This window comes from Eschscholzia californica, unplaced genomic scaffold (assembly GCF_041429995.1).
Source record: "Eschscholzia californica isolate CP2 unplaced genomic scaffold, dmEscCali1.0.p SCAF_2, whole genome shotgun sequence".
Taxonomy (NCBI): Eukaryota; Viridiplantae; Streptophyta; class Magnoliopsida; order Ranunculales; family Papaveraceae; genus Eschscholzia; species Eschscholzia californica.
The window spans coordinates 43191260-43215030 of NW_028238309.1; the positions used below are offsets into that span (position 1 = coordinate 43191260).

The window sequence follows — 23771 nt, forward strand, 5'->3', positions numbered from 1 at the left end:
ACGATATTTTAAAGGCACTCTGTCATTACTCTACAACTCTACGAAACACTTGAAATTTTCTCTCTGATGGGACCCTAAGAAGCCATCCTATTACTTACCCATCATCTAACTACAAGATTCACTTCTAGCCAATATTCATGAATTTTGTATCGTGATAACAATCTAATTCTCAGTATTTGTAAGTTTGAATTAAAATAAAATATAGCAACAAAAACCATGTAAATACGTTATAATATCTTAACGATGGGTAACAAAAAGTTATGTATCACATACGCATCTCACTTAACACCGTTGATAGAATATTCTGTGTCCGGAGTGCGAATATCAAAATCTCTCTTCCTAGGGGTAAGAGCATCTCCAATGCAACGCTCAATCTTAGAAACTCCGAGTGCCACTTAGGATTCTTAGAGTTTTTTTCTTAAAAATCCTCTCCAATGCAACACTCTATTTTGATTTTCAACCAATAGAAATCGAGTCTTCTATATTTTCTAAAATAACTAATTATTTATTTACAAAAATAACTATGTCACATAAGTAAATAAGATAAGTTTAGAGTTTAGAGTTTTGCATTGGAGACAAAAAAATAATAATTGAGGATCTCTATTAACGCCATCTAGAAGTGAGAATCTCAAATAGAATTTGACACATGATGAACAGAGATTTTTTTTGAGTTTTGCATTGGAGATGCTCTAATAATATTGTTTTGGAATGCTAACTTCTTTCTATCTTGGCTCACCAGACGCTGAGGGGATGGGAATTGGGAAAAGGCAGGGCTGGCCGAAGAGGAGACCAAACCGAACCGAACCAAACTGGTCTGAATTAACATACACCACCGTATTCTCTCCACGGAAAACAAATAAAATTTTGGTTCGATTCCGATCTCCCTCTCTCTCTCTCTTTCTTCCTCTCTCTCTCTCTCTGATGGCGTTCTCTCAAGTTCGTCGTCTGGTTCTATCTCGTTCTCCTTCGATCTTACGTTCTCGCCCTACGACTTCCTCTCGATCCTTCACACGGTACCTTCTCTCTCTCTCTCTCTCATCTGCTTTTTACGATTGATTGCTTTTTTCCGCCATTTTTGAGTCAATGATGAATGAAGCAATTAACCTCTAAACAATCATCATACGCTAATTTCAGTATTTTAGTTTCTCCTTGTGAATTGATCAATCATTTCTATTTTGCTTCTTAGAAGTCAATAGAAAATCAGATTTTAGCTATCTATACTTTTTCATCGAATTCACACAAGGATAATTTGGTTAGCTTTTGAGTAGTATACTTTGATTGATCGATTTGTTCATCCACATTTTTCCATATAAGATTGAACGCTATATACCACTAGCTTCTGATTGAATTCCTGATGTTCGTTCAGCTTGGCGAATGCTCATAATTGTTTCAGTGATGGTGCCGGTAATGGCACTTTGTTGAGGTTAGTATTCTTTATCTATTTTCTTGTAACTCTGATCAAGTTCGATGATTAAAACCTAAAAGTATAATTTCTGACATAGAATATGTTTGCTACAAGAGCCAAAATATCATTTCGACTAGTTTAAGATGCAAATAGTTTACTAGTCATCGTTTCAGGGAATCGATCCCTCTCTCTGTCGCTGCCGCCTTTAATTACTTTTCCTGCTATTTTTTTTTCGTTTGTGACTGCTTTTGTTGTTTGTAATTTTGGTTGTTTTAACTCTTAATCTTAGACCAGTGGCATCACCAATGGCAATGGTTGGTGGAGTTTTTCACAGTCGTACAGTTTTCGAGGTCAGTATTTCAAATGTACAAAGTTTCTTTTCATCTTGGCTAGGAATTTTCTGATTTCGAGCTATATGTTACACCTGCAGAATGGAGCTCGATTTTTCTCTTCTTCTGGTAAGGCATTCTTAAAATTTCTTCTCCTTTGTGTTTAGTTGTTAGTTAAGGTTTATGGCGTGCGAGTCCTAAAATTACTTGTGTGATGATACTATCATATTGAATAACTCTTCCCGTTCACAAAAGTTTCTCTGATTAGTCTAATCTGAAAAACCATTTATTAGTAACCATTTTGTATCTATCCTAAGTACTCTTTCATGCTAGCTTTGGTGTCCCGGCAGTAAGATATGATTTGTACTATGATCCCAACAGTTAACACAGTTCCTGAGTTACAAACTAACCATTACTAGGGTACTGTTTGAGGAATCACGATATGTGTCACTTAAATACCAAAAGTCCAAAACGTCATGCCAGGATCTTTAGCTAGTTATATGCAGGTACGTTCCCATGACTATCGATGACAAGATGGCAAAATATGACAAAGTAAAACACAAGTTGCATTTTGCAAATTGTTATATGTCACAGAAGTCTGGACTTTAGTTCCATTGCGTGATAGCTCTAGAGGTCTCCGTCTCTACAAACCCAGCCAAAGAAATAGTACAGCATCTATATATATATTCATAGAGAGGAATTTCGTTACTGAGTTACCATCTTTGCCTCTTCGGTAAAATACCTTTTGGAATTACTGTGAACATAGACTTAAATAGGTACCCGTACCCCATTGGTTATATATGTGCAAGCTTAATGATTTCTTCTACAAGTGTATTTCGATCTGGTTATAGTGATTGTTTATATAGAGGAAAGTAGCTGTTACTTTTGCAGGGTAAGGGATCCTTATCTAACAGTTAGTGGGATATTTTTGTGTTATTGCAGAGGCTCCTGCACATATTGTTCTATCAATGCCGGCATTATCACCTACAATGGTAAGAGAAGTGGTTAAGGAACTAACTTTCACCAGCTTTTATCATACTGGATTTTGTCAGAGCTGAGGTTGTATTTATATTCGTCTGCGCTTTGCAGAACCAGGGTAACATTGCTAAGTGGAGGAAGAAAGAAGGAGATAAGGTCATTTATCTTTTCTTTGGTAGTTTTCAACGACAAAATCAATCTTATTTCACGCTATTTTATTGTTGTAACAAGTCATAGACTCTTGACTAACTAATTGGAACAGATAGAAGTGGGCGATGTAATTTGTGAAATTGAGACGGACAAAGCTACTCTTGAATTTGAAAGTCTTGAGGAGGGGTAATTCTATAACTTCTATTTCCGCTATTTCTGTGCATGTTAATCAATTCCTCAGAAAGAAGATCAGCTCAACCTGCAAATACTGCAACTTGCTACAGTTTTGCTTATTTCCTTTTGGAGCCCATGATCTCTTAAGGATGACTTGTTCTCATTAACCCAACTATGCTTGTCTTTTTTTTATTTGTACAATCTTATTAATCTAAAACTCCATTAGGTGCCAATTTCATGTATAACTTTGTCACTTTGGTCATCCTAAATGTAAATAGCACGTGAGGATCCTACAGCTAGCATAGCATACCATAATATAAGATCATTATATTTTTATTTATTTGTTTCTGTTTATTAATTGCTCTTTAGATTTGGATTGTCATCAGCTTTACGGTTCGGATATGGAAACCCGTAAGAAGAGGGTTACCTGTTATACCATGTTGGCTTGTAAGCCTCGAGTTCTTAACTTTGATTAATATATCTTTGTTTTAGTCAGATTGATGTAAATGTAAGCTTGAGCATGCTAGTTAGGATGATTTTTAACTTTTAATTGAATAAAGCCACCGCTGAGCTTCTACCTACGTACTTGTTTAGGATTAACTTTTGAGCTTCTTATTGGTCAGTTGGTCTCACTTGGGTTTTCTGGATAAATGTTCTCTGCAGGTTCTTGGCTAAGATACTAGCCCCTGAAGGTTCAAAAGATGTTCCTGTGGGGCAACCTATTGCAATAACAGTAAGTTTGTTAAGGTTGATATATGTATTGTTCCTTTCCGATTCTCGTGGAGGACTGTCTCTAAACAGTCCTTTACTTGTTCAGTGGAAAAAACTTAGTCATGATTTTGTTATTTTAGGTTTTGCTATTAGTTGTATGTGCCGTCTATCACTTGGAACCTTGTTAGTTAAGACACATAATGTTTCTCATTTAGTTCTACTGGTTTTGTAGGTTGAGGATGCAGATGACATTAAGAATCTTCCAACTAATACATCTAGTGGTTCAGAGGTGAAAGAAGAAACACCAGCCAAACAAAATAGTGGAACTCAAATTTCATCTGCTGGTACATGACTTTCTGTTTCTCGTAATAGTAATTGCTTAAAGGAGATCTCTTCCATTTTTGCCATAGGGAATCAAGATGAAGTTTGTAGTTTCTTCTGGTTTTTTGTATATAATTTTGGTCTAGAAAACGTTATGCGAACTGTTTTAACCACCTGGGATAAACATCACCGCGTCAAACTGTTCCTTCCCTCTTAATATTATTTAACTTTATCCATTAACTATCAGTAAAACAATTTCTTTCAGCTGAATTACTTCTTACTTCCTTTTTAAGGTTCAGTACTTCGCCAATTATCTTGCTATTTACCCACATAATCTGAGAACCGATTCACTTCTTGCTTATGGCTAAGCGTCACTTTTACTCTTTTATTCATACTCTACGCGAAATTCATTAAAATCTTTATTCTTCCTAGCTTTGCCATTTTATGGTATCAAATAGTACATTCTAACACCAGATTATTGTATTTGTCTGGGTAATGGTTTGATATTATCTGATACTATTCAGTATATGGGAGAAGCAAAGGAGAACTGGAAGGATTGCCTTCTTCATGAACACTAAAGAATGCCAAACTTCACTAGTAGCTAACATTTTCATGTCGTGTCTGAAAATAGTCCCACTCAAATGATAACAAAGTTTCAAATTGTAGTTGTAACAGTATCACAATGAGAATCTTCAGTTAAATAAAGAGTTCGTTTGCAATTAGAAGTTAATGATGTACAATCTACTAAATGAAATTCTATGTTTATGTCATTGCAGAACTTCCTCCACATGTTGTTCTTGACATGCCAGCGTTGTCCCCTACCATGGTAAGATATTTGCGAAAAGGAACACATATAGCTCAGTTTTCAGTTACGCTTTCTTTCTTCTATTCTGGATCGAGCTGAAATTGAGTTCACGTTTTGAGCAGAACCAAGGCAACATCGCAAAGTGGAGAAAGAAAGAAGGGGATAAGGTCAATTCATATTTGATATCCTGTTAAAATTTGTTGGTATACAAAAAGAAACAAAAAATTAGTACTATCAATGTTAAATCAGTCAGTCAACCCTTCTTGATCTTTTATTGGATTTATCAGATAGAAGTCGGCGATGTGATATGCGAGATAGAGACAGATAAAGCTACCCTCGAGTTTGAGAGTCTCGAAGAAGGGTAAGAATGTTTAGTTTTTCTTTATGTTTTTGTTGGGGCAGATAGAGGATATTCACATGAAGAAGTGCCAAGTCGCATACTGCATTGTGCTGTTTCCCATAAATTTTCAACACAGCCTCCACAATTGTATCCTGTGCTTTTTCTCTTGCTGTTTGTTTGAGATCATGCTTCTATTTCTTCTCACATAGCCCATTGTGATCTGTTGTTTTGGTGGATCCAAGATTTTATTTGTAACTTAACCTCCAGTCTTGTAAACCTTTCAGTAATGATGAATCTGACTAAGAGCACTTTCACTTGATTGTTTGAAATTTAACTTCTTTGATTCTCATGCTTTGATTTGTGACTGGAAACACTTTATAGGTTCCTCGCCAAGATACTTGTGCCTGAAGGTTCAAAGGATGTCGCGGTGGGACAAGCTATTGCAATAACAGTAAGTTCTAATTTTACTTGTACATATATCGGTCCTGTATTTCCTCATGGACTGCCTTTCAAGATAAGCAATATTTCATTATATAGATTAGAGGCGCTTTATTTCTCCAAGATTTCTTATAATCAAATTCAGATTATTCATTTTCATCTTTTCTCATTTACCATGCGGTTTTTTTTTTTCCGTTTTCTGTTGGAGCTATCACAGTAAAGGAACCTAGTATGTTGTGAACAGTAATCTTGGTTAATTTCCAGGTTGAGGATCCAGATGATATTAAAACCATCTCTAGTACTACAATTTCTAGTGCTTCAGAGGTCAAGAAGGAAAAGTCGTCCGACTCGACTCAGCAAGATGTACAGAAAGAAGGAATATCACAGAAAACAGGTTTCAGCAGGATTAGTCCATCGGCAAAGTTGCTGATTACAGAATTTGGATTAGATGCATCTTCATTGCATGCATCAGGACCACGTGGTACCCTTCTGAAAGGAGATGTTTTAGCGGCAATAAAGTCTGGAAAGGGATCATCAAAAACTTCTCATGAATCTAAAACGAAATCAGCTCCATCACCTCAGACCCTGCCACAAGCATCTCAAGTATCTACTTCCGAGTCTTCACATTCAGATAGTTACGAAGATCTACCAAACAGTCAAATTCGGAAGGCAAGTATTTATTGTTAAAATTGCTTATGTATTTAACTATAGTTTCTCTGTTTGTAGCTTACGAGCTAGGTTATATTTGTTTCCGAACAGTATTATGAAATATGTCTCAAATTGCGTCTATGACTTACTTTTCAAGTATGACTTGATTTAACAATACATCACGTCATTGCCCGACTGGAAGGAATCACTTGAGATCCACGCGCAAGATCTGCCGCTTCCAGGACAATTTTCATCTATGAGAAGTCAGAGGGAGTGTACTACCATTTGTTCTTCTATAGATTTTTTGATTTTAACTGGTTATGGTTCAGGACTTCTTTACGAATGGCTGTCCCACTCAAGGGTTTGTCTAGGATCTAGAGATATCTTAGGAAAAAACTTTATCAATAGTAATCTTGCAAGTGGGGTCTATCATCTATCTACGCCGTGGAAGGATCGATCTTTAATTCTGATAATGGAAGGCTGAGTTGAAGGAAGGTGTAGTAGACTTTAGATGTACAATATCTTGGGATTCTCCAAATCCAGACATCTTTGCAGGAGTTTCCTACTTTAAGGGTTCTGGACTATCTTAATATCAACATATATGCTTCACTTGCTTAGAGAGCTTGAGCACTCCATGCTTAGTTATACTGTTCCTTCGAAAAAATTCTGAACTGATAATTTCGACAGAAGCTGTCGGCTGTAAGAAAAGAGAAGCGTTCACATTGAACATAGGAATTTTTCATTTTCTAAATTGGAGACTTTATTGATGAGTCAGAGATATGTTTCCAAATATGTTGTGAGAACCCTATATTTTTTTTATTTCAGGTGATAGCAAGAAGGTTATTGGAATCTAAACAAAGTACACCTCATCTGTATTTAACATCAGGTTTGACCCATATAAGCTATTAGTTGACTACATTTGTTATCAATTAACTCATTCAGCAACTTAAAAGACCCGATTATTGTCATCAGATGTTTTACTGGATCCTCTGCTCACTTTTAGAAAGGACCTTAAAGGTAATGTGAATGCTTAAGTTTATCTTTGTTTACTTTGGCTATAGCTCTCTAGTAACACCATGAACACAATCATTTCCATTTCTTTTTGCAGAGAAGCATGATGTTAAGGTTTCAGTAAATGATATTGTCATCAAGGCTGTTGCAATTGCTCTAAGAAATGTACCTGAAGCTAACGGTATAACATTTTAGATAGAGTTTAAGCAGTCCATAACTCCATATCTATTTTCTAGAGAGTAAGAGGGGAAGTGTATTTTGAAAGGATGCCGGATCCGATTGTTGTGGCTACATACTATCTTGGTTTTCCTTATGTTGTGTTCCAACAGTTCTTGTTTGAGTAGTTTCTTATAGTTAACTTTAATCATACTTGGTTGCTACATGGGCAGCTTACTGGGATGCTGAGAAAGAAGAAGTGATTCTTTGCGATTCTGTTGACATTTCAATTGCTGTGGCAACTGAAAAGGTACTTTTGCAGGCAATTTTTTGTTTGAGAAATTTGACAATGTAGCCAGCTCTTACAAGAACTAATGAATTTTGACGATCAGGGTTTGATGACTCCAATTGTGCGGAATGCCGATCAAAAGACTATTTCAGCAATTTCTGCAGAGGTGATTACATAAAGTATTTATTTTTGTTGGGAAAATATGATGAATCTATAGTTCCTCTGGAACTTCAAGTAATAAACATTGAGTTTATATTGTTATTCCTTGATGCTGTTTCTTGAAAAAACCTAAGCTCTAAACAGAATTATGTTTTGCCAGTACTCAATAGCTTAAGTTCTCCATATTAGTGCACTTGAATAAATCTAGTATTATCAGAGAGAACTTCAACTACTCCTTCCAAATAGTTTTTCTTTTATTATTTCTGGTTATCATTTAACTGCCTTATCGGAAAAATCGATGACATTATTCAGCGATGACCTTTCTCAAACTTGACGTTCTCATTTCAGGTTAAAGAATTAGCAGAGAAAGCACGAACAGGGAAACTTTCACCAAACGAATTTCAAGGAGGAACATTCAGGTGGACTTGTCATCTTGGTCCACATTATAATCTACTTGCCTCCTGTTTTTATTTCTGACATGGTGGTGAATATTAAACTTGTTTCTAATTGCATGCAGCATTTCAAATTTGGGAATGTTTCCAGTGGATCGATTTTGTGCGATTATTAACCCTCCACAGGTACAACTGATCTTCTTGAATCGACCTTCATGTCATTGCGTGACAAGATTTCTGTCTCAAGTCTCAACAATCCCACATGAACTTAGATCTTCACTTTGGACATCCCTTTTCCATGGGGATCTATTATATCGTGCACGGTCTCCTTGGGGACATTAGAAACCTCTGATTTCAAGTTCTACATTCCAGATTCTCATCGATCATTTCTTACTCATTTTTGTATTATAAAAGATTTCATCTGTTTTTTACAATTTCAAGTAAGGACCTTAAAAGGTCGAACTAGTGTCCTTCTCATACTTTTTTTGCAGGCGTGCATTATGGCGGTGGGTAGAGGTAACAAGATTGTTGAACCTATAGTTGGCAGCGATGGTAAGAAATATTTGCATTTCACATTGTACTTAATTATTTGAAATTTCCGAATAACTTCTTTATTAACTTTTGTTTTCTCTTTTGCAGGACAAGAGAAACCTGGAGTTGTCACAAGAATGAACTTAACATTATCAGCCGATCATCGTGTTTTTGATGGCAAAGTCGGAAGTACGTAAACTAAAAACCCATCTTCTGTTGTTTTATCTGTTGAATTGCGTTGCCAGTCTTTCAAAACTTCTGAGCCTTTAAGAGTTCCAAATTTGATTCATTACTTCTCATGCCCGAGTGATATGAAAAATGGGTACAAAAATATCTTTCTTATACCATCAAAGAGTTAAGCCACTAACCGAACAATTCAGACAAGACTTAAGACGTATTTGAATTGCTTAGGATAAAACAATTTTTTATGAGTTATCTATCAATTTATTTGCAGGTTCATTCCTTAAAGCTTTGAATTCAAACTTCAATGACATTCGAAGACTCCTCTTATGATCAAAGCATCAGAGAAACCCTTGAAGTCTTTAAGTTATTTTTCACGAATCATTGTGCGAGATATCTCTTCTAGCTCGGAATCATTTCGAAACTCCAAGATCAATGAAGATACCATGAAAACATGATTTTGTATTTGTGCTTTTAATCCTTCTCCGTTACAGATAACTGTATTTTCCATATTCTTTGGAACTGATGTCTGAATTGTTCAGGTAACACATTAGGTTCAAGGTTCTGTTTTTTTGCAGTTCAGATTGACTCAGAACTACAAGCAGCTGACAAATTCCTTGAATGAGACTATTATGAATATAAGCGAATAAAATTGTTCTCGTATACTCATTATGTATCATGTTATTTCCTGAAGAACCCTAAACTCCAAAACCTAAATAGCGAAACACCTAAGTGGTTAACTAACCAGTACTACTAGAATATAAACAGAACAGATGAACTTCCCTGGCCATGACCATGCAAATCTGGGGCAGTTGACATTCATTAATTTAAAAATATTAATTTGATTCAAACCCTAATTTACAAAATTCATCCCAACAAAAAATAACAGGATTTAAGATAATCAGAAGTTAAGAATAATGAGTATATTATATCAAATCTATCAAAAAAAAGGAGTATGTGATATAAGTTGTAGATTATGGGGCCATCCTAGACCACTTGTGCATTGATTTCCTTGCGAAGGACAAAGAGCACATATTTGGTATTACCCACGATCTAGGGCTTCTTTTTCTTGCCAATATTTTATCTTCTATATGAAGTGTAAAAGGTTGTAAAGTTAAGATGATTAGAGAGAGAAACAATCATAAAAAAGTTACCATATTTGCATTATTGGTTCAATCAATAATGCACCTGTATATGATATGGAATAAACTTGAAAATCTTCAATCCTAGAATTAACACTTCTGATCGGCTCCTGTCGGGTCTTACCAGCTACCACTCAGACAGACCCAACTAACCCGGTTTTTTTTTTTTTTCTGGGTGTCACCCCTTAATTTTACTTTTTGGCCTCCTCTTTTTGCGGCCGCCCTCGGACTGGCGTAATCCGTGCTAGGCTTATCCGTGCTAGGCTTGAACAACACGGATTAATCCCAGTGCGAGGACCCTTAGGCTGCTGCAATTCGTGGACCTCGGATTGTTCAGTCTGAGGCCCACGGATTGGGGCAAGAGAGGAATGGGGAGCAAAAGGATGGGGCACCTTTAGAGACACTTTTTTTTTTTTCTTTCCAACTAGTCGTGGTCATTGCTCTTGACTGAATAAATTTCAAAATCTTACTCAACCAAAACATAAATAAGAGAAAACATCCCTATTCAGATGCGATTGATATCTTCAACCAATATAAAATGCTTGTAAATAAAGAGAAAGGATCATGTAATTGTGAATTCACTTTGTCTTCCTATTTAACAAACATTACCAACTTTCCACAATAGAAACTGAAAAAACCCTAAATGCATAGCAAGACAGAAAAAGAAGATAAAAAAACAAGCCATGAAAACATCAATGTACATATGACTAATTAACTAACCTATTCGACAAAGCCGAAAACGAAACAAAAATATAGAGAAGAAATTATACAGTTGAGTGAAAAATAGCAGCAACACTAGGAAGAGAAAAAAGAAAATGAGTAGCAAATAACCTGTTCTTGTTAGAAACTTTCTTCCTATACATCCCAACCATCTTTCCTTCCATTAAATTTCCATCTTTCACTATGCAAACTACCATATATCTTTGAAAACTTCTGAAGACAATTTGATCTTATATTGTAATGAACTTGAGTATTTCCGCTTATCGCTACCCCAGAGAACTTAGATGTATCGATAGCCCAAGCTGGTCTAACATACTCGACTGTTCTTGACGAACTTGAATTTGCGTATAAGAAATTTAGAAGCACATCTTCACAGTTAAAGTACTTATCCACCAAGTCTCTACCCGCTTTCGCTTTCTCACTCCAATACCTCTCAAATGCCAACTTACTGTCCATAAATGCTGCTCCTGTTAATATCATGTTATATCCTTGACGTTTTCGAGCATATTTTTCATTCCTGTACATTAATGGTTTCCCGTCTACAAGTCGTGGATAAAACCCAACTATCCTATCTGGGTGTTCTCGCCATACTTGGAATCCTCGTTCAACATCGTTACATGTCATCATAATGTCATCATCTAACTCGAGTACTGCCCGAGTCTTTATCAGAGGATCTATCTCAAAACGATTATTTAATGAATTTTTCTTCTCTACTCTGATTCTAACCGGCACTGCAGAATCTAGTTCACTTAGCTTTGGAGGTTCCCCTTTGTTCCAAACTACTACAATTTCTCCAACAGATGAACACCTCGAGTAATGCTTCACATACATTTTTAAATTCCATAGCCTAGCATCGTACGTCATTGTTAGTAATGTGAACTGAGAATGATGACCTTTCAATGTGTAAGCTTCTTCCGCACCATTACCACCATAGATGTGACTAACACCAATGCATATTAGAGCCACGCCAATTATAAACATTAAAGTGAAAACTACTTTCCGGGGCCAAGAGTTGGGCTTCATCCGACCTCTGACAGACAAACTTGCTCTGTTCAAGCGCGTATAAAACCGCCTTAGCTTAGAAGACGACATGTTTGGCCGATCCCATGTTGAGAACGCATCACTTCTCTTCCCCATGCTGTGGGAGCACCAGTTGAGTGGTAAAATACACTTGACGGCTCCAAGCAAAAACCCTACTAGCATAACAAGGGCAACCACAAGTGCAATTGCTACAGAACCTACAATTAGTCTATGAAAAGAGTCACCCGAAGGAACCCGGTCACCATCCATTACCCCAACCCATTCACCAGTACTTAGCTTTTGTACATCAAGGTGATGATAACGAGCACCATTCCAAGCATTTCGACCTTTTCGAGACTCTTCGATCCCTAATGGGACTTCCACTTCTTTATATTCGTCTTTTGTGAGCACCTCCACCTTGAAGGTATGGGTTCGGCGCCCATATGTTTCACCACAGTCTTGACCCGTGCGGTATAGGTTTCCGTTATATACAAATGGCCGGCCTCCATTCCTCGCTCCGAAGCTCTTATCGGTGTTATATATAGGATTCTTCTTGTGTGGTTTCCATGGACCCATAGGGGAGTCACTGTACCAGATTTCTAGTTGTCCATTCTTCTTAGTGCCAAAACCACTATGATCTGACCCAAATAGCCAGTAATGGCCATTAAAATTAATGAGAAATGCGTCCACTAAGGGCTTCTTCATGATAACCTTATCCAGTGTCCATTGGAGTGGAAAATTTATTGCCCTATAGAGACGAATATCCCCCTTCCGACTGCCTTCAGGCATCATATATATCTGGTCAAAACAGATAACAGAAACCAAAATTACGGAAAAGAAAAGCCAGTCAAGAGGTGGCCCAACCGAAAAGTTCCTCCACTCTTAAGCTATGGAAACTACTAAGAGTTGATACTTACTTGTCCATCATATTCAAAAACATATGGATAAGAAAGATGCCAGTCCTCATCTAACGCGATTCCCAATTGCTGCCAAGTTGCACCCTTATCTATACTTTTTGCAACACCAATGTCTCCTTGCATAGTGACAGAATTCTTGGTTTCATAAAACAAATATAGTGCATCCCCCTGTATAATGCAGCCAGTATAAGTTGTTGGAGAAGGCATTCCAGAGTCGATTAAGAGGCAAATTTAAGCAAAATGCTCACAAAAATGAGACAGCAACAACATAGATCAACTTATGGTTAACAGGAAGTGTTCAAGGCATTGCTTATGAACAAATTCACAACAAGAGAATCAAAATATCCTCACTATTCTCTTTGTTAAATAGGAGAATGTTATAATAAGCTTGTCTAGACTGGCGAAAACATTTTGCAGATTCTGGAGTAAAGGTATTGACTTATAATGCAGGGTAAATTATGCTCAATTAAAACAACATCCTACAGCAATTACATAAATGTTCAGTCTAAGAGCTGTCAGTGGCCTGGCTTGAGCAATCCTTCATTTCACTATTCTGCATCCCAAGGAGTAAAACCCATTTTTCATAGACGAAGATGGGGTCGTCTCAAAATGACTCCTCTCATTCGAGTTAATTTGTACTTCCCGAATGAAGTCTTTCAAGAGACCCGTAACTCGTTCGTCATCAAGATTGGGTAACAAACTACCCAGTGGCCAATACGATCACAAGTTTTCATCAAGATCCATTCAACCTTTTAGGTATTTCCTATCGCCTACTAACAACATAAGAGCAACCACAAACAACCCAAGAGGCGGAGTAAAAAAAAACTCGAAACTATGTGCCTCAATAGACCAAACAATCCCTTCAAGATAGTATCATGCAAGTTCTTTGAAAGATGAAAATAACTCACTAATAAATTCACTTTAGCAACTCAATTGTTCATCAATTACTAGTCTACTGGCTAACCCTAACAACTGTGGCAACTTCAAAATCAAATAAATAAAAAAGATTACCTGAATATAAAGAAAAGGATCAGCCACAAAATTACTAGGAAACCCAGCATTTGAAGCAGAAGCACAAGTAAAAATCGGATTTGCCACTGGCCAAGCCGCACTTTCATTTTTCCACACATTTACCTAATTCAGATTCAAACCCAAATATCAATTCAATCAGAAATTTCAACAAACAAAAACCCAGATCTCAGAAAGAAAAAAAAAACACAAAATTAGACTTACAGATTCAATAGGTTTTAAAGAGAATGGAGAATCCCCATAGAAAACACCGATCGACCAAGAACCTTCGTTGTCATTTTGACAACCTAAAGAAGAAGATAAAGAAGGAGGTGGGTATGGGGAAAAAGCAAGCCAGGAGTAAAGGGTAGCGATGAAACCAAAGATAATGAAGGAAGAAAGAAAGAAGAGAAAAGTTGGAGAGAGAAAACAATGATCCCATCTCCATCTACACCAACACTTGAGACTCATATCACAACAACTGTTATTACTACTGGTAGTACTAGTACTAGTACTATTACTGGTGTTGTTACTGATTCCGATAATAGGGCTAGAACCCATAACCGAAGAAAATCAATTCAATTTTAGTTCTTGGGGAAGAAGAAGAAGAAGACCCAAAGATGATGATGGAATCTTCTTCTTCTTGTTACCTTGTTGTTCTTCTTGGTGTTGTGAGAATAAATAATGTAGGAGGAGCATTGTTGAACTGTCTTTGCGAGGCAAATGGAATTAAAAGCATTTTTTCAGATTTGAAGTTTCTTTTTCCAAAATTAAACAAAACCAAACAGGGTCTACTTTCTCTCTCTTCCAAAAAGAAAAAATTTAGACTATGACTCCACCAAAGCCAAAGGTGTTGCTAATTGAGTTTAGCAAGGAAGGTTGGATCTATTTTATTTATTTTAGTGGGGAAAGTGGTAAACACAATGGGGGAAAGGTTCTCCTATAAACAATTCATAAAAAAAAAAAAGTGTATGAGAGGAGAGAGGAGAGAGGAATACAATAAAATGGAATGCTTTTTTTTTTTTTTTCTTTTAGCATATTCACATTCAGCTACAAATTTGATAGTCAAAATAAATTTTACGTTCGACATATTGAAAGTGACAAAAAACAAAAAAATATTAATCAAATTTAATGTTGATGACGTAAAGAATCGGTCAGAATAGTCTTATATCATAATAGGGTACCCATCATAATAACCAAACAATCTAGTTACCCTTCTAACCAAAAAGAATTACAAAAAATCAATTGTATTAGATAAATCTAATATATTTATTGTCAATTGGTTTTGAATTTGAAAACTAGAAACTTAACACCATTAACTATCTACGTTTACATCGAGAGGATCGTTCTCTGCTCGGATATGTCAAGATAGTAATACAGTTGTAAACCTTCTTGAAGTGTTTGAAATCTGTGACAATATAAGTACTAAATAAACCAGCTATGTCAATATTCTGATTAGACTCAATTTCCACTTCTAAGTATATTAGAGATGCCTATTTGTAAGTGTAACATGGTAAAGTAAATTGGAACTTTCACTTCATAGAGAGAGTAAAGACTTTTGCATGTCGAGTAACTATAAGGCAGTGTTTGGCGCGCGGGAATGGAATGTGATTCCTGGGAATCACATAACTGTAGTTTGATGTTTGATTTGACCAGGAATGAGAATTTGATTCCTGCCATATTCCCAATTAGGTGTTTGGTTCGTATAGGAATAGGAATGTAAATATTTGTAAAAGTTCATTTTTACCCTTACTTAAACTACATAAAATACACATCATTTTTGTTATATATTAAAATTAGTATTATTTATTCAAATTCGTAGATATGAAATAATTACACGATACACCAAAGGGATAGAATTTAAAGATAATACATAAATGTCTTAATAAGAATTTATCTAAAATAAATTTTTGTTCGTAAACCTAAATCGAAATTTATCTAAAATTAAATTTTGTTCATGAACATAAATAATACTTATTAACACCAAATCCCACAAAAAATAAAATTGGCAATTTAATATTTTGTTAAGGATATATTTGTCAATGAATATTAATATATGTGATTCCAGGGGAATGAGAATCACAAATCCACCTCCCCACTGGGCTTGTTATTACTCCATTTTGAGGGAATCACATTCCCGGGCCCACGCCATTCCCACAAGCCAAACAATGATCTGGCATTCCATTCCCACGCCATTTCCGCACACCAAACATAGCCTAAGATTAATAGTCTAGTATGAACCTTAATTCTCTAAAAGAAATAATTGACTTCTGTTGGATGATATTCCTTCTATCAAGAACATCTCCAACCGAAAACTAGGGAAAATTGTTAAGTCTCAATTGACATTCTCTTTCTTAGATGAAACTATTGAGTCTATTAAAAAAGACATATCCACTCAATAAAACAAAACTACCCATCTAGAAAATGACACTTAAGTAATTTTTAAGTTTTAGAGTGTTGCATGGGAATTGACTTTTTGAATTTAAGACCCCAATAGTGTCATCTAGGAAAGAACATTTCAATTGAATCTTGACCACAAGATAATTAGAGCATCTGCAATGCAACACTCAAACTCTAAATTCTAAAACTTAGAGTGTCACATAAATTTTTTAGAGTTTCTCTTTAAAAACCAATATCCAATGTAAAACTCAACATGAATATTTAAGATGATGTGGCAAGATTTATTTTAGAGATCTTCAAGATGACACTCTAAATTTAGAGTGTGCTCTTAAAGATCTCTAAGTGTCGCATTAACAAATCAATTAATTTTATGATCAAAATAAAAGTTTTAGATTTTTTTTGAGTGTTGATTTAGAGAAGGTTTTCTAGTAGAGTATCTCTAAATTGACACGTAGGTAAGAGATCATTTAGGGATTCCCTTTTCACATTTGACACCTATGAAGTTTACAATTTTTCTTGAGTTTTGCATTTGAGATGCCTTTAGAGTTTTCTTTGAGTTTAACATTGGAGATGCTCTGAGATTCTCAAGAAAAATCTCCCAAATATTGAGTTTCTTCTCGACTCATAATAGAATTAAATGTTGTCAGGATCCAAATTAAATTTTGAACTAATCCGAGAGAAACTATCGTAGAAATGAAAGAATCTGGTAGCCCTACTGGTGTATAAGATGACTGACTACCTCTCAAAAACCCATTTGAAACATTTTGCTTTACTTGTGTTCTTAAATAAATCATTTAGTCTCTTGGATTGATTTTTTTATAATGTCCAAATAATATCATAATCATAACTTCTATCCCATGGAAAAATACCTTAAATTGATTAAGGTTTTTGTGTTTATAATAATGGTAATTATCAATTTGGTTGTAGCATATTATTGAAGATTCGGTCGAGGTCTTTTGTATTTTTATATCGTAATGATAATTAACATTATTGTACTTAAATAATTCACAAATGTTGTGTTTTCTTGTAAATATAACCATAAAATATATATAATATGATGATAAGTAACTTACTAACAATAACAAAAAGAATTAGTCAATTGCAAACCTTTGTAACAAGCTAAACTTTAACTATACCCTCAACTATAACATCCTTAAAAAGTGGAGGCTAATTAAAAATTCAATATCTATTATATTAAAACAGGTCGGTCGGTTATCTAGGGGATAAGTCTGACCCTCCATTTTATTTTAGAGATTTGGTTGGAGCCTGATCCAACGGACGATAATTCATGAATAAAAACCGTTTAAACACATTTTTGTAATTACATAAATATTTTTGGGGTAATTAAGTAAAAGTAACCCACCTTTAGAATAGAGAGGAAAAAAGGGAGGTTGTGCCCTCAAATCTCTCCACTAATCCTCACGGTTGCTCTTCAAGAGAGGTAAATTGGTTTTGAAAATCGGTTTTGAAACTCCCTGTATTTATGTCAAAATTTATTCCAAAGATTTCAATACTAAAAAATTGTTTACCAAGAAACTACTTTTCCAAAAAAAAACTTTTCACCATTAATTTAATTTGGACTGAAGAAAATAAGAAATATTCGATCTAACGGCGTTAGCCAAGAGGGATCTTCCCCGTCCGTAGGACGGGGAGGAAACCTAGTTTGTTTAAAGATAAGAAAAATAAAATTAACTATTTAAAGTAAAATAATTTTGTTTTTCTTAAGTCTATTAGCGAAAAAAAACAAAACAATCCAGACAAATGAGTGTAAATTCAGTGGCAAGAAAAATATAAAATAAATAAATAACATATCGTTTCTATTTTTATTTGGAGTAGGTAGATTAACTCAAAATCGGAAGTATTAGCGGAACAAACCACTAATTACTTTTGTAGTTAACCTAATGTGATCCCATTAATAATAAAAAGTTTAAGATATCAAAACTATCCAATTTAGTCCAATTTCAACATTATTTAACCAGCAAAATTGGTTTAATCGGGTTGTCATTCTATGGAGCTGCCACTAGCAAAAATATCTTCCAGGTTGGCTGCTGCTAAAAAGCCAGTGGGATATTGAACATTGAGAAATTCTAAGCCGTCCGATTATTGATGATCCTGTGGTTAGATGACAGCTAGGATTACGTGGGAGAGAGGGAAGTAAATGGGGATACGTCAAACCAGGCGGCTGGTTGACTCTTGGAATAGGACTCAGTTTTGGACAAGAACTTCTAGAAGGTCTTATTCTTCTTTGTGGAATTGGTATTAGGAGATATTTAGGGATGACTGACTGTTGCAACTTGGGGTCAAAGTGGAACCAAATTGAGTTCAAAGTTAGTGACCCTAAAAAAAAAAAATAAAAAAAAATAAATTACTTACGGTTTTAATTGTGAATTGAAGTTCTCCTTAATGACAAAATAGATACCCTCTGTCAACATCCCTTGATTGGAGTCAGTGGCGAAGCCAGAAACTTTTATGAGTGGGGGCACCTCTTTGTTATAGGTAATGAAAGAATTCCACAGTACACGATCAAGCTAGAATCGAAAAGCAAATTTTTAACAAAATTTTATTTATAGTTAAGATATTCCGTGGTAATTTTGATGTATAACAATCAATCTCTAATTTTCTCAATATAGATCAAGGATCATTCCTCCAACTAGATTCCCAAAATGTACTGAAATAAAAAACAAAAGAGGGGATGAAGAGATAATGGTTAAGATTAAGAAGAACGATGCTAGATGCATGATGAAGAGGAAGTGATCGTAATTGAAGAAAAGATGAAGATTAAGTTTTCTTTCTAACAACATGTTTTACCAACGCAAAAGTCTAAAAAAGACAATTTTGAAATTCAAAATATAAGTCACCGAAACAAAATCAAAATTAAGGGGGACGTTTAGAAAACTCATCATCTCTACGAGGCCATTTTATTTAGTTGGTCACTTTGAGGAGGTCAAAATTGAGTTATTCAATTAATAAGAACTAATTTTAAGCCAAGCATGACCTTTATAATGTATTTTTAATAAGTAGTCATCTAACCAAACAATAATTTCAACTAACTTAAGTAGTAGATATGTTAGAAAAAAAAAGTACAAGTAGTAGAAATTTTCGAGGAAAAAAGAATGTTGTGTGTGGGACTCAATCCCTTGACCTCAAAGTTGAAACATAATCGCTTCACCAACTAAGCTAGGGAACAATTGTGTTTGAAAAACGGGAATATGTATATATATATATATATATATGTATCTAATATAGCGGTAAATGTCGCATAACATTAGCGAGCCACGTTAGGGTACTCTTGGGGGCCTGCACCCCCACAGACCCCTATGTGGGCTCGCCCCTGATTGGAGTGGTAAGAGGTTCAGTCTTATACTTTTGAGGTAAAAAGTTCGAGGCACGCTAATAATTCAAAATAAAATAAAATAAAGACACTCTAAATTTTTGATGTCTCCAATAGAGAATAATTCTATTTGATATACATGCCACTCTTAAATTTAATGGTAAAAATAATAATTAAAAAATTAATTTAAAATTTAGAGTGTCATGAGGGGACACTTAGAAAACTAAAAAAGATACTCTAAGTTTAGAAGTTTCTCTATAATAAATGGTTCCACATCAGGTGTGTGTTGTGCCGTATTGATCCCTCACCACAAGGGGCCAATTTTTCAGGCAGTTGGTTAATTTTGATTTAAAAACGATACTAATTATAAATGCGTGTAGGTAAAACATTGAAGTCGCAGTAACTTATTGGTAGGTTGTTTGGAGTTAACTCAAATGGTCTCGGGGCCGAATCATATTAGCCAATTTACGCATTTTTATTTTTTTTGAAGGGGTTTTAGATATTTGAGTCTAAATAATAGTTAAAATAGGTAAAAAAAGAACATCAAACATTTTATAATTATTGTTTAAGTAAAAAAATATATAACCTTTTAGTTCGATGTCGGATTTCGATAAAGTTTATATAGTTAGAAAAGATTTTTCGTCATCTTTCTATCGAGATCCACTTTCAATACTTTTTTTTTAAAAAAAAGACATTTTTCACTATTTTTTATCAAACTCAGTTTGCAAACTTGTTTGCAGAATGTGAACCTGACATGCTGATTATGTAAACTCTGTTTGCAGAATTCAAACACGATTTGCAAATCTAGAACAATTTATCTTTTTAATTTCTTCTTCATCTTCAAATCTAACGAAACTTCTTGTTCTTCATGACTTAATGTTAATGGACAATGAAAACCAATCAAAATTTTCATCCATAATCAAACAAACAAAGTCTTCATCCGTAATAAAAAAAACAATAGTGAGAATAAATCGAAATAGAAACCTCTAAAACCCTAATATCTTTTCAATTTATACATATCTTGTTGTATTAGTATACTGGTTTATCGTTCTATTTTAAACAACGATAATTTCCTTTTGAAACTAATCAGAGATAAACAGACTGGATTCTAAAATATAAAATCCTTACGTAAAAAGTAGTCTGTCCGTACACTGTTTCAAAATTCCAGATGTGAATTGTATTTCAAATAAAATAAAAATAGAGGGTAGTGAACATAAAATAATTCAATTGGAACCGAGACAAGTGATCTATTTCCTTAAAATATTAATACTCCTTATTTATTATAAGAACAGTATAGGCAGTTTATCTCCAAGGATACAACGGATTACCTTTTCAAATTGGAGGTACTTGGATATGAAAATCTTTCGAACGTCAAACTCTTGAATGCTTTAAACTCTGTTAATTCGAAGTGAGTTTCTAAGTATGATTTTAGGGCTTATTTATAGGTGAGAGGTGACTGTTAACAAGTAGTCACATTTGGAGGGAACAATCACAATCTTTTGAAGCGAGGATGTACTATCTCACAGGTTTATTCTGGTCTGTGGGATTGTGATCATCATAGTTGACTTACAACTGTCAAAATATCATCTAAGTGGGACCGTTAGATCGCAACGTTCATATTTAGATTTAATCTTCTCCATCAGATTGCCTTCGGTACGAAAAAAATAAAGGCTTCTACGCTCCTAGCGACATGCAAAGTGTGTGCGGACGCCTCTAAAGTGTCCAATGCGTCCTAAACGGCCATTGCCCAAGTCACGCATGGTGTAAACTCCGCAAAGCACTGGATTATTGTTTCGTTCATACTCAATACGAGTGGGCAAGGTAAACCCTTCAACTTCCTTTAATTATCCAATGTGGGACTTTCTTTATATATTTCACATCCTTATAATGATGCAAGTACTTTAACTAAAAAGACATTTGATGTTTTGTTGAAAAATGATTTTCAATGGTTCGCAAGTGCAATAGTTTACAACTCGAAATCAAAGACAAAACATGGAATTTATAATGGTCCGCAACTAGTTTATAAATTGAACTCAAGAACATTATTGGATTTTTGCATTGATTTGCAACTGCAAAATAAGAGGGTATTCTCTCGAAAAAAACCTTGAAACAATCAAAATTCTTTCCATTATTTGCTGCAGTCTACGTTGGTATATGAAAATTTTCAGAAAGCAGTAGAGCTTTAATAGAGTTTATCTCTTTAATATCTTTTCACAGAATTTTCAACCAAAAAACTCGAAAGAACCCGATGTTCACCTCAACGGAGCTTAATTTAACAGATCACCCATTAGCTTCTTAAAAACTAATCAATGGAATTTCCCAAATCTTAAGTTGAAAATCTGTTCGGAATCTCATGTCATTGCGATTAAAATCTGCTTGAGACCCTAAACAACTCGATTTTCGCTGCAACAGAGCTAAAATGGACCGCGCAGTAGTTTCTAGAACAACCAATCAATTGAATTACCCAAATCTTTAGTGGAAAACCTGCTTGAAAATCTCATCTTATTGTGGTGAAAATGTAATTGTTTAGCTAAAAATCACAAAGTGGACTTCCGACCTAATTTCCTGTATTTGTACAAAATAAAAGTTAATTTTGTTTTGGCTTCCTAAAGACGACAAACTTACTAAAGTGGACATCGTAAGGATGACCAGCTTCTAAACTGCTTCTCGTTTTCAATTTTTCATCCATTTTTGCTCAGGTATTTTTTATTATTGATTTTGCTCTTTTTTTCCCCATTGTTTGTCCAATAATTATCTTTAACCAGCAAAATCATAATTAAACATAAAAGAAAAGTTCAAAGGTCTACATTTATCCACATAGTTTGTATCCCCTAACTTCTTTTGAGCCCCATGTTGGTTAGGTAGTAAGTTTAAAGTTTTGTAATGACACTCACACACTCAAAGAGTTGATTTTCAAGAGATCACTGTGACAAAGGATCAGGTTCAGGTCTCAAGACATTTACTCTTCATATATCCCAAAAAGAAAAAGACAATATTTTCCTCTTGTCCTAAGACTCCTCTCTAATTATTTAACTAGAAATAAACAAATCATATTTGTTAGCTAACAACTTGATAATTTTTCTTAATTAATATGAGACAGAGAAGTTGTACCTTTAATTACTAAAAGTAAACCATAATATTAACACCTTAAATTGTAACAAAAACAGATAAAGATTACTCTATAAAGTAAACTAAAATATGGCCTGATTAATAATATTTCATATTCTTTATAATATTTCTTATATGATATTAAATTGATTACTGATTCAACCATCTAATATTTTGATTTAGCTTAAACAACCAGACAAGTTTAGGCTTGAAGAGCAACAGTTGGAGGCGCTCATAAAATTTCTCAAATGAAAGAAGCTGTCCTCTCGGAAATTTTACAAACACATGTTTCTAACTATTCACGCCTAACTTTTTTTTTGATGAGGTATTCACGCCTAACTTTAAAAAAAAGAAAATACTACTCACACCTTGTTATTCTTTTTTTTTTTTTTTTTTTTATAAAACCAAAATTTTCATATATATATATATATATATATATATATATATATATATATATGTAGGAATTAAATCCAATACATTACATGGTTTGGAGACTTTTGACTCTTTTGAGTACAACATAGATTTACTATCGTAAATTACAACACGGAACTTACAAAAGTAAAGACTTTATGAAGGTAAAAGAGTACAATATTGCAAAAATAAAATAAAAAGACCTTAAAAACCACAAAATGAAAAGATCCTAAAAATCACATCTAGAGGTCGTGAACATTATTTTGACTTTGACAAGTCAAATTATGATTTTGACTGTCAAAGTTACAACACGAAACTTACAAAAATAAAGACGGCATGGATTTACTCACCCCATTGTTATTCATACACACCTTAAACCTGTAATTTTGATTTTGACAAGACAAATTTATTATGATTTTAAATTTATTGACTTTTTTTATTTTGACTGTCAAATTTACTGGCTCCTCATCCTCCTCCTCCTTTTTTTTTCCTCCTCTTTCGTCTCTTCCTCTTTTTCCTCCTCCTTCCACCGCTATCACTGTCCTTCGGACAACATCGCCACCATGAGCATCTCTATCTTTTCTTATATGTCTGTCTCCTATCCTCTCATCTTTTCTTCTCCTTTCTTGTTCTCTCGAAAAAACTACAGTTTATCTCAGATATTCTAGGGTTATTTAGAGAGTATGACACAAAAGAG

The 23771-nt window shown here is 34.6% G+C and overlaps 2 protein-coding genes across 3 annotated transcripts; one reads left to right on the forward strand and one right to left on the reverse strand.

Annotated features, from left to right (window-relative positions):
• Positions 1 to 567: 567 nt before the first annotated feature.
• LTA3 (Dihydrolipoamide acetyltransferase, long form protein) lies at positions 568 to 9680 on the forward strand. 2 transcript variants are annotated; one of them, XM_086659668.1, is made up of 24 exons: positions 771 to 1013; positions 1367 to 1423; positions 1695 to 1755; positions 1836 to 1863; positions 2677 to 2726; positions 2824 to 2868; positions 2975 to 3048; positions 3700 to 3769; positions 3980 to 4091; positions 4845 to 4894; positions 4996 to 5040; positions 5161 to 5234; positions 5595 to 5664; positions 5916 to 6320; positions 7125 to 7185; positions 7272 to 7316; positions 7408 to 7491; positions 7700 to 7776; positions 7859 to 7921; positions 8263 to 8333; positions 8432 to 8492; positions 8798 to 8858; positions 8946 to 9026; positions 9292 to 9680. In XM_086659668.1, the coding sequence occupies exons 1-24, from the start codon at positions 922 to 924 to the stop codon at positions 9348 to 9350; spliced, it is 1896 nt and encodes a 631-aa protein (XP_086515794.1). In that variant the 5' UTR covers positions 771 to 921; the 3' UTR covers positions 9351 to 9680. The 2 variants fall into 2 exon arrangements, with proteins under 2 accessions (XP_086515795.1, XP_086515794.1); XM_086659669.1 differs by lacking the exon at positions 1836 to 1863 and having other exon boundaries at positions 568 to 1013; positions 1695 to 1759; positions 2653 to 2726.
• A 1046-nt stretch (positions 9681 to 10726) lies between these two features.
• LOC147558128 (glucosamine inositolphosphorylceramide transferase 1-like) lies at positions 10727 to 14477 on the reverse strand. The gene is made up of 4 exons (XM_086659670.1): positions 14050 to 14477; positions 13828 to 13950; positions 12817 to 12984; positions 10727 to 12697 (listed from the first exon to the last, which is right to left on the reverse strand). Exons 1-4 carry the CDS (start codon positions 14383 to 14385, stop codon positions 11015 to 11017), a joined length of 2310 nt encoding a protein of 769 aa, XP_086515796.1. The 5' UTR covers positions 14386 to 14477; the 3' UTR covers positions 10727 to 11014.
• Between the last annotated feature and the right edge of the window lie 9294 nt (positions 14478 to 23771).

Coding starts and splice junctions, on each gene's coding strand:
- LTA3 (XM_086659669.1), top strand. CDS start 709: ATGCTAACTTCTTTCTATCTTGGCTCACCAGACGCTGAGGGGATGGGA. Junction 1,760..2,652: donor TCGTACAGTTTTCGAGGTCA/GTATTTCAAATG, acceptor TCTAACAGTTAG/TGGGATATTTTTGTGTTATT. Junction 5,665..5,915: donor GACAAGCTATTGCAATAACA/GTAAGTTCTAAT, acceptor GTTAATTTCCAG/GTTGAGGATCCAGATGATAT.
- LOC147558128 (XM_086659670.1), bottom strand. CDS start 14,385: ATGGGTTCTAGCCCTATTATCGGAATCAGTAACAACACCAGTAATAGT. Junction 13,951..14,049: donor CTTTAAAACCTATTGAATCT/GTAAGTCTAATT, acceptor AATCTGAATTAG/GTAAATGTGTGGAAAAATGA. Junction 12,698..12,816: donor TTTTTGAATATGATGGACAA/GTAAGTATCAAC, acceptor TGTTTTGACCAG/ATATATATGATGCCTGAAGG.